Below are 15,254 nucleotides of genomic sequence, written 5' to 3' on the forward strand. Positions count from 1 at the left end.
TGACTCTGCAAACACGAAACGTAACCCACGACGTTATTCGTTATTACGTTGATACGACGTTGTGACGCCGTGATAACGTATACAAACGTTGTGTTTACATTATGTGTTTGCTGGGATTGTGGTACAAGGTAATGGTGTTAGGGGTAATGAAACTCATCGGTGTTGGGTTATCATTGTTTTGTATTGACTAGCCGGACCAAAGCATGAGGTGGATAGGGTTGAGAATGTGAACGTCGCCTTGGAAGCAATGAACGCCACCTTGAGAGCTGTGAACGCCACCTGGGAAGCAATGAACGCCACCTTGAGAGCTGTGAACGCCACCTGGGAAGCAATGAACGCCACCTTGAGAGCTGTGAACGCCATCTAGTGAGCTGTGAACGCCTCTTGTGGATCTATGAACGCCACCAGGGAAGCAGTGAACGCCGTCTGGCCTGCCCACCCCGCCAGTAACACGGTATCCACCGCCCTCGTCACCATGATGTCTCCTGAAGAACACGTATTGGCAGTCTCAGCTCCTGTGGTGGATGGGAGGCTCCTGGAAGTCTTGCCCAGGTTCCCGGGCTCGTCGACACCAGCTCGAAGTCCAGCCGACGCCACGGACGCTGTTATTTTGACAGGGACACAACCGCCTGTCGTATTGACCTCGGTGGACAGGGGTATAGAAGCACACACCGTCAGTATGTGGCCTAAGGCATGTGAGGCAGACGTGATGAATACCCTGCGGAAAGAGATTGACAGCCACATGCGATTGATGAGGTCCACATCATGCCGGGTGATTTTCTTCCATTCATCTTTTTGATTTAGTGTGATGGTACCCGTTTGTCTTCCTCATGAGCGGGTGGAAGGTACTCACAAGATCGTTGGAGGTCATCTTCAAGATGGCATGAGGTCGTCCTTGAGGTAGAATGCCATCCTTAAGATGACTGAGTCGTCCTCGGCATGGCTGAAGGTGGTTCTCGTGACAATTAGAGGTGGTCAGGAGTTGTCCTTGTGGTCGTTAGCGAGAAGTGGTCCTATGGCGGCCAGAAGTGGCCCTCGGACTGGTCAGAAAAGCATCTTGTCAGACGCGAAACTTGTAATGTGCAAAGATGTGCCTTGGAATGGTTAGAAGTGAGTCTTGTAGTGGTTAGAAGTAGACTTAAGGAGGTCAGAAATAGGTTTTGGAAGAAGCCTTGAAATTTTCAGACGTGTGACTAAAGGATACGGACCTATAATATGTGGACCTGTAGACGTGTAATGAGAGGTAGTCTTTGGAGAAGACAGAGAGGGTGTCTGAGAGGCCAGAAAGTGGCCATCGAAAGCGGGAACCGAGTTTAAAGAGGTGAGAAATGGACCCCATGTGAGGTCAGAAATGGACCACGGGGCATAGAAAAGTTATGATAATTAGAGAAAGCGCTTTTAAAGGTTTGCAATGGTCTTTGAGGCATTTAGACGTGGTCCTTGAGATGGTGAGAATTAGTCCCTGAGGTAGTTCTAAGTGGTCCAAACGAGGCATTTGAGGCATTCAAAACCTGCCGAGAGACTTGGAGCAGTTGGTCTTGGAGCAGTTGGTCTTGGAGCAGCTCAGAGGTGATAGTGGAGGTGGACCTCGTCACTGGCAGGTCAAGTGGATGTAGAGCCGCACAGCCTCAAGGATGGAGGGTGAAGACTGGAGGAGGAGGAGGAGGAGGAGGAGGAGGAGGAGGAGGAGGAGGTGGTTCAGTGGTTCTCGCTCAGGGGCGGAAGGTTCATGGCAGCGAGGCGTCGGTAATCGACTTCGAGGGTGCGAAGGTCGACACACTGAGACTTGGACTTGTTGCTGAGGGAGGCACACACCAGGTCGTACTGGCACGGACAGTCGCTGAAGTATACCTGTCGGAGGGGCGGAAGCAGCATCAGACGCCTCATCTCAACTCACAACAACGTCATAATTCACATTATTAACTTTTAAGACAACTTAACATCCCTTCCATTACGTAAAGTCTCTCAACAGACGTAACTTAGACCAGCTTGAGAATCAAGACAGTCACTTAACCAGCTTTACAACGGTATGTCAACACGCGGCAACTGACCTGCTTGGCGAAGTCGAGCATGAGAGGCGAGGCATCACAGACCTGACCCCGGTCCCTCAGGGGCATACAGTAGGCCTTGGAGGAAAGCATAGGCCTGGCACAGCACTCCCCGGGCTCACAGTCCGACGCCGACCAGCACACATTCTTGGCTGTGGGACCCCACCATACACACCCCCACACTGTTAATTCTTGTACAAACGTCATCCACCAACGTTTAAACCACAGAGAATCAACATTGTTAACGTCATCCAACAACGTTTAAACCACAGAGAATCAACATTGTTAACGTCATCCAACAACGTTTAAACCACAGAGAATCAACGTTGTTAGACGTTAATTCACTGTGTCACAACGTTGCCGTTCATTCACTGTTACCAACTTCCCCGAAGGTTCACTGTTTATCAGTACTGTTCAGCTTTGCTCACGGGAGGAATGGCGTGAGTGAGGTCAGGTTATGGACCAAATATCAGACTAAGCTGGGCAGCTTTCAAACTTATTATGGTTTATCTACAGATAAATGAAGTTTAGCTACAGTGCAGATATGTAACAGAGAGCTGGGTTTAAACATTGGGTGTTGATTTAGGTATATTATTGCTTCAACAAACATGCTTAAGATGTGGAAATGGACTCTATTAGGGAAATTAATATTTAAACTAATCACAGCAGGATACGAGAAGCAAAACATTGGAGTCATTAATACTTATAAAGTTTCAGTTGAGACCTGGAAAATATGTCTCTTGTTTATGTTCGAGTTCAGATGCCTTTATCATCTTCAATAAGATATTGACGTAATTTCAGTAAATTAGAACAATAGAACACAGACTTATGATCAACTTTATACTTAATAACGCCTACTTAAAAAGAAAGTTTGAAAATACCATTAAAACTTTAAGGGATTTTACTTAGATAAACACAAGCGACTATGGATAGATATGCATAATTGTTTATTAGAAATTGAGATGTGGCAGGTGTCCACAGGTGATTGGCTCACCTGTGGACCACCAGCTGGGGGCATGGCTCACCTGTGGACCACCAGCTGGGGGCATGGCTCACCTGTGGACCACCAGCTGGGGGCATAGCTCACCTGTGGACCACCAGCTGGGGGGCATGGCTCACCTGTGGACCACCAGCTGGGGGCATGGCTCACCTGTGGACCACCAGCTGGGGGCATAGCTCACCTGTGGACCACCAGCTGGGGGCATAGCTCACCTGTGGACCACCAGCTGGGGGCATAGCTCACCTGTGGACCACCAGCTGGGGGGCATAGCTCACCTGTGGACCACCAGCTGGGGGCATGGCTCACCTGTGGACCACCAGCTGAGGTCATAGCTCACCTGTGGACCACCAGCTGGGGGCATGGCTCACCTGTGGACCACCAGCTGAGGTCATAGCTCACCTGTGGACCACCAGCTGGGGGCATGGCTCACCTGTGGACCACCAGCTGAGGTCATAGCTCACCTGTGGACCACCAGCTGGGGGCATAGCTCACCTGTGGACCACCAGCTGAGGTCATAGCTCACCTGTGGACCACCAAGAGGGCACCATCCTATTAGCGACTCTCTTGGGCACAGCGTGAAGAGGATCCGCCAGGGACGACATCACCAAGACCAGGATCATCATACATCCGCCACGCTGTGTACAAATGTTAAAAAGTACGTTGTACTCTGTAATACAAGTACTACAGAGTACAGAGGTTGTGTATTCTTAATACAAAGGTAGGTACACAGCCTCTGTACTCTGTAGCACAGATACACAATGTACTCTGTAATACAAGTACTACAGAGTACAGAGGTTGTGTATTCTTAATACAAAGGTAGGTACACAGCCTCTGTACTCTGTAGCACAGATACACAATGTACTCTGTAATACAAGTACTACAGAGTACAGAGGTTGTGTATTCTTGATACAAAGGTAGGTACACAGCCTCTGTACTCTGTAGCACAGATACACAATGTACTCTGTAATACAAGTACATATAATCTCTGTTCTTTGCTGGACAGCTCCATGGTCTATTCTGTACTCTGTAATGCTAGTATATATAACCTCACCTGTACTCTGTAGTACAGTATACTCACCATCACAATTACCACACACACCATCAGACAATCACCATCATAACCACACCACAATCACCATCACAATCACCGAACATTATTGTCTCTATTTCAATCTACTAATCTTATGTTTTTATTCCTTAAAGTGTCCCATTTATTCCTAAAAACTTTTATTCCTAAAAGTTTCCCTTAATAAAGTGTAACGATGATAATCTAAACCCAAACTTACAACTGTTCAAAAGGTGCTTTAATGACTGCACCCAAGATGAGGTCTAGGGGGGTCTAGGGGGGTCTAGGGGGGTCTAAGATGAGGTCTAGGGGGGTCTAGGGAAGTCTAGAAATGTCTAGGGAAGTCTAGGGGGGTCTAGGGAAGTCTAGGGGGTCTAGGGAAGTCTAAGATGAGGTCTAGGGGGGTCTAGGGAAGTCTAGAAATGTCTAGGGAAGTCTAGGGGGGTCTAGGGAAGTCTAGGGGGTCTAGGGAAGTCTAAGATGAGGTCTAGGGGGGTCTAGGGAAGTCTAGAAATGTCTAGGGAAATAGAGAGATATCTATGGAGAGAGAGTTAGAAGTGCAGTCTTGGAGAGAGTTAGAAGTGCAGTCTTGGAGAGAGTTAGAAGTGCAGTCTTGGAGAGAGTTAGAAGTGCAGTATTGGAGAGAGAGTTAGAAGTGCAGTCTTGGAGAGAGAGTTAGAAGTGCAGTATTGGAGAGAATTAGAAGTGCAGTCTTGGAGAGAGTTAGAAGTGCAGTCTTGGAGAGAGAGTTAGAAGTGCTGTCTTGGAGAGAGAGTTAGAAGTGCAGTCTTGGAGAGAGAGTTAGAAGTGCAGTCTTGGAGAGAGTTAGAAGTGCAGTCTTGGAGAGAGTTAGAAGTGCAGTCTTGGAGAGAGAGTTAGAAGTGCAGTCTTGGAGAGAGAGTTAGAAGTGCAGTCTTGGAGAGAGAGTTAGAAGTGCAGTCTTGGAGAGAGTTAGAAGTGCAGTCTTGGAGAGAGAGTTAGAAGTGCAGTCTTGGAGAGAGAGTTAGAAGTGCAGTCTTGGAGAGAAGATGTTAGAAAACGGAACTTTGAGACTGAGACTGAAGAAAACCTGTGAGCTGTTTAGTGAAGACAATGCAAAAAGACAATTTGCAAAAAGATGCAAAGTTGTGGCACGAGGCCAGAGACTCCAAGAGATTTGTTTTTTGGTCAAGGGAGCTGTTGCAGATGGCGGCTCTCTATATTGTATTAATGGACTAGACGGGTTAACCGGTAGTGCCCGGGTCTCTGTCCATTCGTTTCTCCTATTCTTCCTCCCACTCCTTTGATCCCTCCTCTTCTCTCTCTTCTCGCGGGCAAAACATGGGCGATTAGTGAGCAGTTGAGCCATCGTCGATAACAACAATGAAATGACGTAGAAAACACTCTATGGATAATACATCCCACATTTCAGAATTTACAGGACTTTGACTCAATGGGAACCAACCCTTCTTAAAGGGGGGGCATTGTAGTCGACCCCTAACCCCTCCTGTAGTCGCACCATCCAATCACAATTCAGGACGGAAAGTTGTGTGAGGGGAAACAGCGCGAGACCTCACCTCCATCCTCCAGCAGACATTCTCTTGGTCAGAATCACATTATGATCCTTTCCCCTGTGATGGGTGTACTGTCAACGGCAGCCTCTGCTCTATTATCCTCATCTCTAGCTCAAGAACTAGCGGTTAAAACATTAAACTATAAGGTCTTGCCCCTACCTGAATACTCATGGTAACTGAGGAGGACGCGACGGCTGCTCTTCAGTTCGAGGTTCCAGACGTTGTGACTGGACCAGGACCGGTCTGCCCCCCTTATATACCTCCAGGATGACATCATAGGCGATAATGAGAGTTGATTGGTCGAGCAGGCCGTACCTCAGACGTGCATCCCTCCCCCCTGGACCAATGAGCGCGCAGACAATAAAGCCGGTTGACTGACGAGTCTTCGGTGGTTGGCTGAGGACTCAACGGATTACAAGAGCTCAACAAACAGATGAATTATCAAATCTACAACGATAGGAAGACACCAGGACACAGTGAGGAAAACACCAGGACACACAGTGATGGAAGACACCAGGACACACAGTGATGGAAGACACCAGGACACAGTGATGGAAGACACCAGGACACACAGTGATGGAAGACACCAGGACAGTGATGGAAGACACCAGGACACAGTGATGGAAGACACCAGGACACAGTGATGGAAGACACCAGGACACACAGTGATGGAAGACACCAGGACACAGTGATGGAAGACACCAGGACACACAGTGATGGAAGACACCAGGACACACAGTGATGGAAGACACCAGGACACACAGTGATGGAAGACACCAGGACACACAGTGATGGAAGACACCAGGACACACAGTGATGGAAGACACCAGGACACAGTGATGGAAGACACCAGGACACACAGTGATGGAAGACACCAGGACACACAGTGATGGAAGACACCAGGACACACAGTGATGGAAGACACCAGGACACACAGTGATGGAAGACACCAGGACACACAGTGATGGAAAACACCAGGACACACAGTGATGGAAGACACCAGGACACACAGTGATGGAAGACACCAGGACACAGTGATGGAAGACACCAGGACACACAGTGATGGAAGACACCAGGACACACAGTGATGGAAGACACCAGGACACACAGTGATGGAAGACACCAGGACACACAGTGATGGAAGACACCAGGACACACAGTGATGGAAGACACCAGGACACACAGTGATGGAAGACACCAGGACACACAGTGATGGAAAACACCAGGACACAGTGATGGAAGACACCAGGACACAGTGATGGAAAACACCAGGACACAGTGATGGAAAACACCAGGACACAGTGATGGAAAACACCAGGACACACAGTGATGGAAGACACCAGGACACACAGTGATGGAAGACACCAGGACACACAGTGATGGAAGACACCAGGACACAGTGATGGAAGACACCAGGACACAGTGATGGAAAACACCAGGACACAGTGATGGAAGACACCAGGACACAGTGATGGAAAACACCAGGACACAGTGATGGAAAACACCAGGACACACAGTGATGGAAAACACCAGGACACACAGTGATGGAAGACACCAGGACACACAGTGATGGAAGACACCAGGACACACAGTGATGGAAGACACCAGGACACACAGTGATGGAAGACACCAGGACACACAGTGATGGAAGACACCAGGACACACAGTGATGGAAGACACCAGGACACACAGTGATGGAAGACACCAGGACACACAGTGATGGAAGACACCAGGACACACAGTGATGGAAAACACCAGGACACACAGTGATGGAAAACACCAGGACACACAGTGATGGAAAACACCAGGACACACAGTGATGGAAGACACCAGGACACACAGTGATGGAAGACACCAGGACACAGTGATGGAAGACACCAGGACACACAGTGATGGAAGACACCAGGACACAGTGATGGAAGACACCAGGACACACAGTGATGGAAGACACCAGGACACACAGTGATGGAAGACACCAGGACACAGTGATGGAAGACACCAGGACACACAGTGATGGAAAACACCAGGACACACAGTGATGGAAAACACCAGGACACACAGTGATGGAAGACACCAGGACACACAGTGATGGAAGACACCAGGACACAGTGATGGAAGACACCAGGACACACAGTGATGGAAGACACCAGGACACACAGTGATGGAAGACACCAGGACACACAGTGATGGAAGACACCAGGACACACAGTGATGGAAGACACCAGGACACACAGTGATGGAAGACACCAGGACACAGTGATGGAAGACACCAGGACACAGTGATGGAAGACACCAGGACACATAGTGATGGAAGACACCAGGACACAGTGATGGAAGACACCAGGACACAGTGATGGAAGACACCAGGACACAGTGATGGAAGACACCAGGACACATAGTGATGGAAGACACCAGGACACACAGTGATGGAAGACACCAGGACACACAGTGATGGAAGACACCAGGACACACAGTGATGGAAGACACCAGGACACAGTGATGGAAGACACCAGGACACAGTGATGGAAGACACCAGGACACAGTGATGGAAGACACCAGGACACATAGTGATGGAAGACACCAGGACACATAGTGATGGAAGACACCAGGACACACAGTGATGGAAGACACCAGGACACAGTGATGGAAGACACCAGGACACAGTGATGGAAGACACCAGGACACATAGTGATGGAAGACACCAGGACACACAGTGATGGAAGACACCAGGACACATAGTGATGGAAGACACCAGGACACACAGTGATGGAAGACACCAGGACACACAGTGATGGAAGACACCAGGACACAGTGATGGAAGACACCAGGACACAGTGATGGAAGACACCAGGACACATAGTGATGGAAGACACCAGGACACACAGTGATGGAAGACACCAGGACACACAGTGATGGAAGACACCAGGACACACAGTGATGGAAGACACCAGGACACAGTGATGGAAGACACCAGGACACAGTGATGGAAGACACCAGGACACAGTGATGGAAGACACCAGGACACATAGTGATGGAAGACACCAGGACACACAGTGATGGAAGACACCAGGACACATAGTGATGGAAGACACCAGGACACACAGTGATGGAAGACACCAGGACACAGTGATGGAAGACACCAGGACACATAGTGATGGAAGACACCAGGACACATAGTGATGGAAGACACCAGGTGATAGAGGTGATGGTGTTAGACAATGGGAGGGAAGAGACAGCTGTGGACAAGCGACAATCAATTTTATCGAGTCCTGTTACTATTTTGTACGTGGTGATCATATCTCCTCTTTTTCTTCTATCTTCTAGTTTTGGCATATTTAGTGCCTGTAACCTCTCCTCGTAGCTCTTGTCCTTCAGTTCTGGGAGCCACTTAGTGGCATGTCTTTGCATCTTTTAAAGTTTGTTGATGTGCTTCTTAAGATATGGGTACCATACAACCGCTGCATATTCTAGCTTTGGTCTAACAAGTCGTGAACAATTTCTTTAGTATTTCGCCATCCTGTCACCCCTCCAATATGTTTCAGTTTTCAGAACAACCTCTTATGCTCTGATGGACATAAGAGGTTGTCGAAAGCCTTTTTTCGGTCCAGATAGATGCAGTCAATCCAACCATCTCTTTCCTGTAAAATCTCCGTGGCTCGGTCATATAAACTGAGTAAATTCGATAAACAGGATCTTCCAGATCGAAAACCATACTGTCTGCCAGATATTATATTTATTATCATCGTTTCTCTCCAGGTGTCGCTGCTACTGTTGTAGATTGGAACTATGTTAGCCTTTTCCCACACATCTGCTATGACTCCTGTACGCAAGGATGCCTGAAATTCCAGGGATGCCATTCCAGCTGAAGTGGAATGCTGAGCTCAGGTGCACATTCTCTCAGTACCCATGATGAAACTCCATCTGGACCAACTGCTTTGTTCTTGCTTAGCTCTAAGAGTATTTTTTTTACTTCGTCTCTAGAAACCTCTATGTGCTCTATGTCGTTCTCTGGAATTCTTATTGTGTCTGGTTCCTTGAAGACTTAGTTTTGTACAAATACACTTTGGAACTTTTCGTTTAAATGCTTCAGACATTTTATTTTCATTTTCCGTGTATCTGTCCCCCATTTTTAACCTCTAAATATTACCCTTTACCTGCAGCTTGCTTTTAATGAATTTATAGAAAAGGCCTGGATCTGATTTACATTTGTCTGCTATACCGTTCTCAAAGTTCCTCTCTGCCTCTCTCCTTACTGACGTGTAGTTGTTTCTCGCACCTTTGTATCGCTGGTATGTTTGGGGGTTTGACCTCTTTCTATAATGATTCCATGCTTGTGTCTTTTGATCTCTGGCCCTCTCACAATTTCTGTTGAACCAACCCTGTTTCCCAGGTCTGCATGTCTGTTTTGGTATGAATGTTTGTGTGCCTTCATCGTATATTTCGCAAAATATGGCCTACATGTCATTTACTTCCTTGCCTAGCAACAAGTCCGTCCATTTATACCCATGAACAAGTTGTCTAAGTTCCCCGTAGCGTCCTTTCTTGAAATCGAGTTTATCAACTGTTTCAATGTCCCCATTCTCTACTAGATTATATCGCAAAGCATATTTAATGTCCAACAGGACATGATTATTCTTTCCCAAGGGAGGAAGGTGCTGGATGTCAAATACCTCTTCTTCTTTCCTGGTGAATACTAGATCCAGTACTGACGGAACATCCCCTCCCCTCATTCTTGTGGCCTGCTTGACGTGTTGATACATGAATGTCTCCAAGATGAGGTTTACAAATCTGCCTGTCCAAATGTCTTCCGTTCTTGCCTCGTAGGCCTTCCAGTCTATTGCCTTAAAGTTGAAGTCCCCGAGTACCAACAATCGGGATTTATCTTTGTCAGCTCTTACCATAATTTCTCTCATGACCATTATGAGGCCCTCTTGTTTGTCATCCAGTTCTTCCTTTGTCCATGTGTTGCTTGCTGGTGGGCTGTAGGCATTTAAAATTATCAGCTTTTCATCCTGAGACCAGACAATGTCATTATGTCAATATCTCGAGAGTTTTCAATTATTAACTCTCTTACCTTCAGGTGTTCTTTCACCAGCACAGCCACTCCTCCCGCCTTCCCAGTTTTCTCACGTCTCCAAACTGTGTAGCCACTTGGGAATACGACCTCATTTAAAATATTTTCTTCAAGTTTCGTCTCTGTTAATGCAACAATATCTGGGACTTTGAGTTGAATTATATCTTTCAACTCCAATATATTTTATCTCACTCCATCTATGTTGGTATATACTATTTTCAGGAACACGTTCCCCTTTACTTTGTTCTTTACACCCTCTTTCTCTAATGATTTTGTTGCTTTGTCTTTATGTACCATTCTGCTAGCTTTCTAGTCCCTATCACTTTGTAGAAAAAAAATCTTTTTTCTTCATTTCTATTCCCATTTAGATGTTTTGCTTCAACGAGGTTCATTTTCAGTTTTTCTCTGTCCTCCTTTGAGAGGTCTTGTCTTATTGACCAAAGTTTGCCATCCTCATCACACTGCAATTCTCTGGCATTTCTAAGCACTTCCGACATATGTTTCACGCCATTAAAGGTCACCTTTAAGGGGCGGTTTTTGTCTCTCATATTTACCTAGCCTCCTAAAATCACTGACATGTTCCTTTGAATTTAGGCCATCTCCTTTTTTTTTTTGAGATATATACAAGAGTTGTTACATTCTTGTAGAGCCACTAGTACGCGTAGCGTTTCGGGCAGGTCCCTGGAATACGATCCCTGCCGCGAAGAATCGTTGTTACAACCAAGTACACATTTTACTGTTGAGTTAAACAGAGGCTACAGTTAAGGATTTGCGCCCAGTAAATCCTCCCCGGCCAGGATACGAACCCATGACAAAGCGCTCACGGAACGCCAGGCGAGTGTCTTACCACTGCACCACGGAGACTGGTGAGGTGTTCCTAATCGTATGATTTTCATCTCTTCTGCTGCTCTGTCCACCCTAGATGAAATTTCCTTCTCTAAACACCTGAAAATTATTATGGACTTCTATCTGCAGTGTTTTGTACCAGTTTACTGTTGGTAACTTGTTCTTCCCTAATTGCTGGCCTAAGTTCCGCTTCTTGTTGTGTGTGAATGTCTGTGTCTGTCTCAGGGGGGTCTGAGGGATGGAGGGAAGGTGTGAGGGAGTGAGGGAGTGAGGGAGTGAGGGAGAGAGGGAGAGAGGGAGGGGTCAGTGAGGGAAGGGGGGGGGGTGTGAGGAGGGGGGGTGGTATAGGGTCCCCTCACAGACAGTGGTCGTATATGGCTGCTTGTCTCTATAGCATTAAAAATACCCCGAGGAAGGGAGGGGGGGGGAGAGAAGGAAGGGAGGAGGGGAGGGAGATGGGAAAGAAGGGGGGGGGGGGGTAAGGGAGGCATAGGGAAAAGGAGGGGGGTAGGTTTTTGGTGGGAGGGAATGTCTGGGTGCCAGTGCCAACCCACCATCAGCACACTAAGGAGGCTGGCACCCACCTCCACCACCCATGCCCACTTTCACTCCACACCCACTGGCCTAGTGCCCTACCGTGCCCACCCAGCGCCCAGTGCCCACCCACCGGCCCGCGCCACCCAGCGCCCCGCGCCCACAACGATGCTTGCTACAATAGCCTGGTGAACATTGGTTCAAGTTTCATCACAGCGGATATTGTTGTCATGTGCAGTGCCAGAGAGGAGGAGGAGGGAGGTGGCATTGGCCCCGTGTATGTTCAGAGGGCCACTGGGAGGTGGCACCAGCCCCCGTGTGTGTTGTGAGGGCCACTGGGAGGTGGCACCAGCCCCCGTGTGTGTTGTGAGGGCCACTGGGAGGTGGCACCAGCCCCCGTGTGTGTTGTGAGGGCCACTGGGAGGTGGCACCAGCCCCCGTGTGTGTTGTGAGGGCCACTGGGAGGTGGCACTGGCCCCGTGTGTGTTGTGAGGGCCACTGGGAGGTGGCACTGGCCCCGTGTGTGTTGTGAGGGCCACTGGGAGGTGGCACTGGCCCCGTGTGTGTTGTGAGGGCCACTGGGAGGTGGCACTGGCCCCCGTGTGTGTTGTGAGGGCCACTGGGAGGTGGCACTGGCCCCCGTGTGTGTTGTGAGGGCCACTGGGAGGTGGCACCAGCCCCCGTGTGTGTTGTGAGGGCCACTGGGAGGTGGCACTGGCCCCGTGTATGTTCTGAGGGCCACTGGGAGGTGGCACTGGCCCCGTGTGTGTTGTGAGGGCCACTGGGAGGTGGCACTGGCCCCGTGTGTGTTGTGAGGGCCACTGGGAGGTGGCACTGGCCCCCGTGTGTGTTGTGAGGGCCACTGGGAGGTGGCACTGGCCCCGTGTGTGTTGTGAGGGCCACTGGGAGGTGGCACCGTGCCGGAGGAGTGCCACCCAGCATCCTAGTAAACTTGAGGGACTTTCAGGAAGAGATGAGAGACGCAGCCAGCCGGCATAGTGACCGGAAGGACCTCCTACCTCTACCATCAGCCACTAAGGCTCTCCTAGGAGCTGCGACAGCGCCACTGAGCACAAGACCGACCTAGAAATCTGTAACCATTCTCTACTACCTCTCCAAGACCTAGAAAACTCCAAGAATTGTCTAAGATCCTCGAAGAACCTACTAGAATCAAGAAGAACCAGCTAGGAACCTACGAGAACCTGCTAGAAGCCTACAAGAAGCTGCTAGGAACCTAAAGGAACTTGCTAGGAACCTGCAACAACCTGCTAGGAACCTCTAGGAAGCTTCTAGGATTCTCGTCCACCGCTGTGCATCCTCCCTACACCAACAGGTTAGTGTATCCATATGACCCAGTATACAAATGTTAGATAAACACACCATCAGTACAGGTTCCATAGTTGGTACAATCTTTATGAAAGTATATTATACAGGTCAGTACAGGCTACAGGTCAGTACAGGTCAGTACAAGCGACAGGTCAGTACAGGTCAGTACAAGCTACAGGTCAGTACAGGTCAGTACAAGCTACAGGTCAGTACAAGCTACAGGTCAGTACAAGCTACAGGTCAGTACAAGCTACAGGTCAGTACAGGCTGCAGGTCAGTACAAGCTACAGGTCAGTACAGGCTACAGGTCAGTACAAGCTACAGGTCAGTACAAGCTACAGGTCAGTACAAGCTACAGGTCAGTACAAGCTACAGGTCAGTACAAGCTACAGGTCAGTACAGGCTACAGGTCAGTACAGGCTACAGGTCATTACAAGCTACAGGTCAGTACAGGCTACAGGTCAGTACAGGCTACAGGTCAGTACAGGCTACAGGTCAGTACAGGCTACAAGTCAGTACAGGCTACAGGTCAGTACAAGCTACAGGTCAGTACAGGCTACAGGTCAGTACAGGCTACAGGTCAGTACAGGCTACAGGTCAGTACAAGCTACAGGTCAGTACAGGCTACAGGTCAGTACAGGCTACAGGTCAGTACAGACTACAGGTCAGTACAGGCTACAGGTCAGTACAGGCTACAGGTCAGTATAGGCTACAGGTCAGTACAGGCTACAGGTCAGTACAGGCTATAGGTCAGTACAAGCTACAGGTCAGTACAGGCTACAGGTCAGTACAGGCTACAGGTCAGTACAAGCTACAGGTCAGTACAGGCTACAGGTCAGTACAGGCTACAGGTCAGTACAGGCTACAGGTCAGTACAGGCTATAGGTCAGTACAAGCTACAGGTCAGTACAGGCTACAGGTCAGTACAGGCTACAGGTCAGTACAAGCTACAGGTCAGTACAGGCTACAGGTCAGTACAGGCTACAGGTCAGTACAGGCTACAGGTCAGTACAGGCTACAGGTCAGTACAGGCTACAGGTCAGTACAGGCTATAGGTTAGTACAGGCTACAGGTCAGTACCAGCTACAAGTCAGTGATGGACCACCAGAAAGTACCAATATGTAGTGATGGACCGCCAGAAAGTACCAATATGTAGTGATGGACCACCAGAAAGTACCAATATGTAGTGATAGACCACCAGAAAGTACCAATATGTAGTGATGGACCACCAGAAAGTACCAATATGTAGTGATGGACCACCAGAAAGTACCAATGTGTAGTGATGGACCACCAGAAAGTACCAATATGTAGTGATAGACCACCAGAAAGTACCAATATGTAGTGATAGACCACCAGAAAGTACCAATATGTAGTGATGGACCACCAGAAAGTACCAATATGTAGTGATGGACCACCAGAAAGTACCAATATGTAGTGATGGACCACCAGAAAGTACCAATATGTAGTGATGGACCACCAGAAAGTACCAATGTGTAGTGATGGACCACCAGAAAGTACCAATATGTAGTGATAGACCACCAGAAAGTACCAATATGTAGTGATAGACCACCAGAAAGTACCAATATGTAGTGATGGACCACCAGAAAGTACCAATATGTAGTGATGGACCACCAGAAAGTACCAATATGTAGTGATGGACCACCAGAAAGTACCAATATGTAGTGATGGACCACCAGAAAGTACCAATATGTAGTGATGGACCACCAGAAAGTACCAATATGTAGTGATGGACCACCAGAAAGTACCAATGTGTACTGATGGACCGCCAGAAAGTACCAATATGTAG

General features: G+C 48.4%; 2 protein-coding genes across 7 annotated transcripts in view; one reads left to right on the forward strand and one right to left on the reverse strand.

Moving 5' to 3' along the window:
* Positions 1-160: 160 nt before the first annotated feature.
* Positions 161-15,254, reverse strand: part of LOC123774394 (prokineticin Bm8-d) — a 28,075-nt gene continuing 12,981 nt past the window's right edge. For 2 of the 3 annotated variants that reach the window (XM_069307815.1, XM_045768632.2), the window contains exons 2-4: positions 3,572-3,683; positions 2,052-2,200; positions 161-1,851 (exon numbers count right to left, since the gene is read on the reverse strand). In XM_069307815.1, the coding sequence (XP_069163916.1) occupies positions 1,699-1,851; positions 2,052-2,200; positions 3,572-3,671 (402 nt within the window). In that variant the 5' untranslated portion in view covers positions 3,672-3,683 and the 3' untranslated portion in view covers positions 161-1,698. Of the gene's footprint in view, positions 1,852-2,051; positions 2,201-3,571; positions 3,684-5,826; positions 5,954-15,254 lie in introns of those variants that run through there. The other variant, XM_045768631.1, reaches the window with a different exon arrangement.
* Positions 12,151-15,254, forward strand: part of LOC123774393 (serine-rich adhesin for platelets) — a 29,492-nt gene continuing 26,388 nt past the window's right edge. For 3 of the 4 annotated variants that reach the window (XM_069307814.1, XM_045768628.2, XM_045768629.2), the window contains exon 1: positions 12,151-13,454. The gene's annotated coding sequence lies outside the window, so the exon portion shown is untranslated. The remainder of the gene's footprint in view (positions 13,455-15,254) is intronic. The other variant, XM_045768626.2, reaches the window with a different exon arrangement.

The sequence above is a fragment of the Procambarus clarkii genome, chromosome 61 (genome assembly GCF_040958095.1).
Source record: "Procambarus clarkii isolate CNS0578487 chromosome 61, FALCON_Pclarkii_2.0, whole genome shotgun sequence".
Taxonomy (NCBI): Eukaryota; Metazoa; Arthropoda; class Malacostraca; order Decapoda; family Cambaridae; genus Procambarus; species Procambarus clarkii.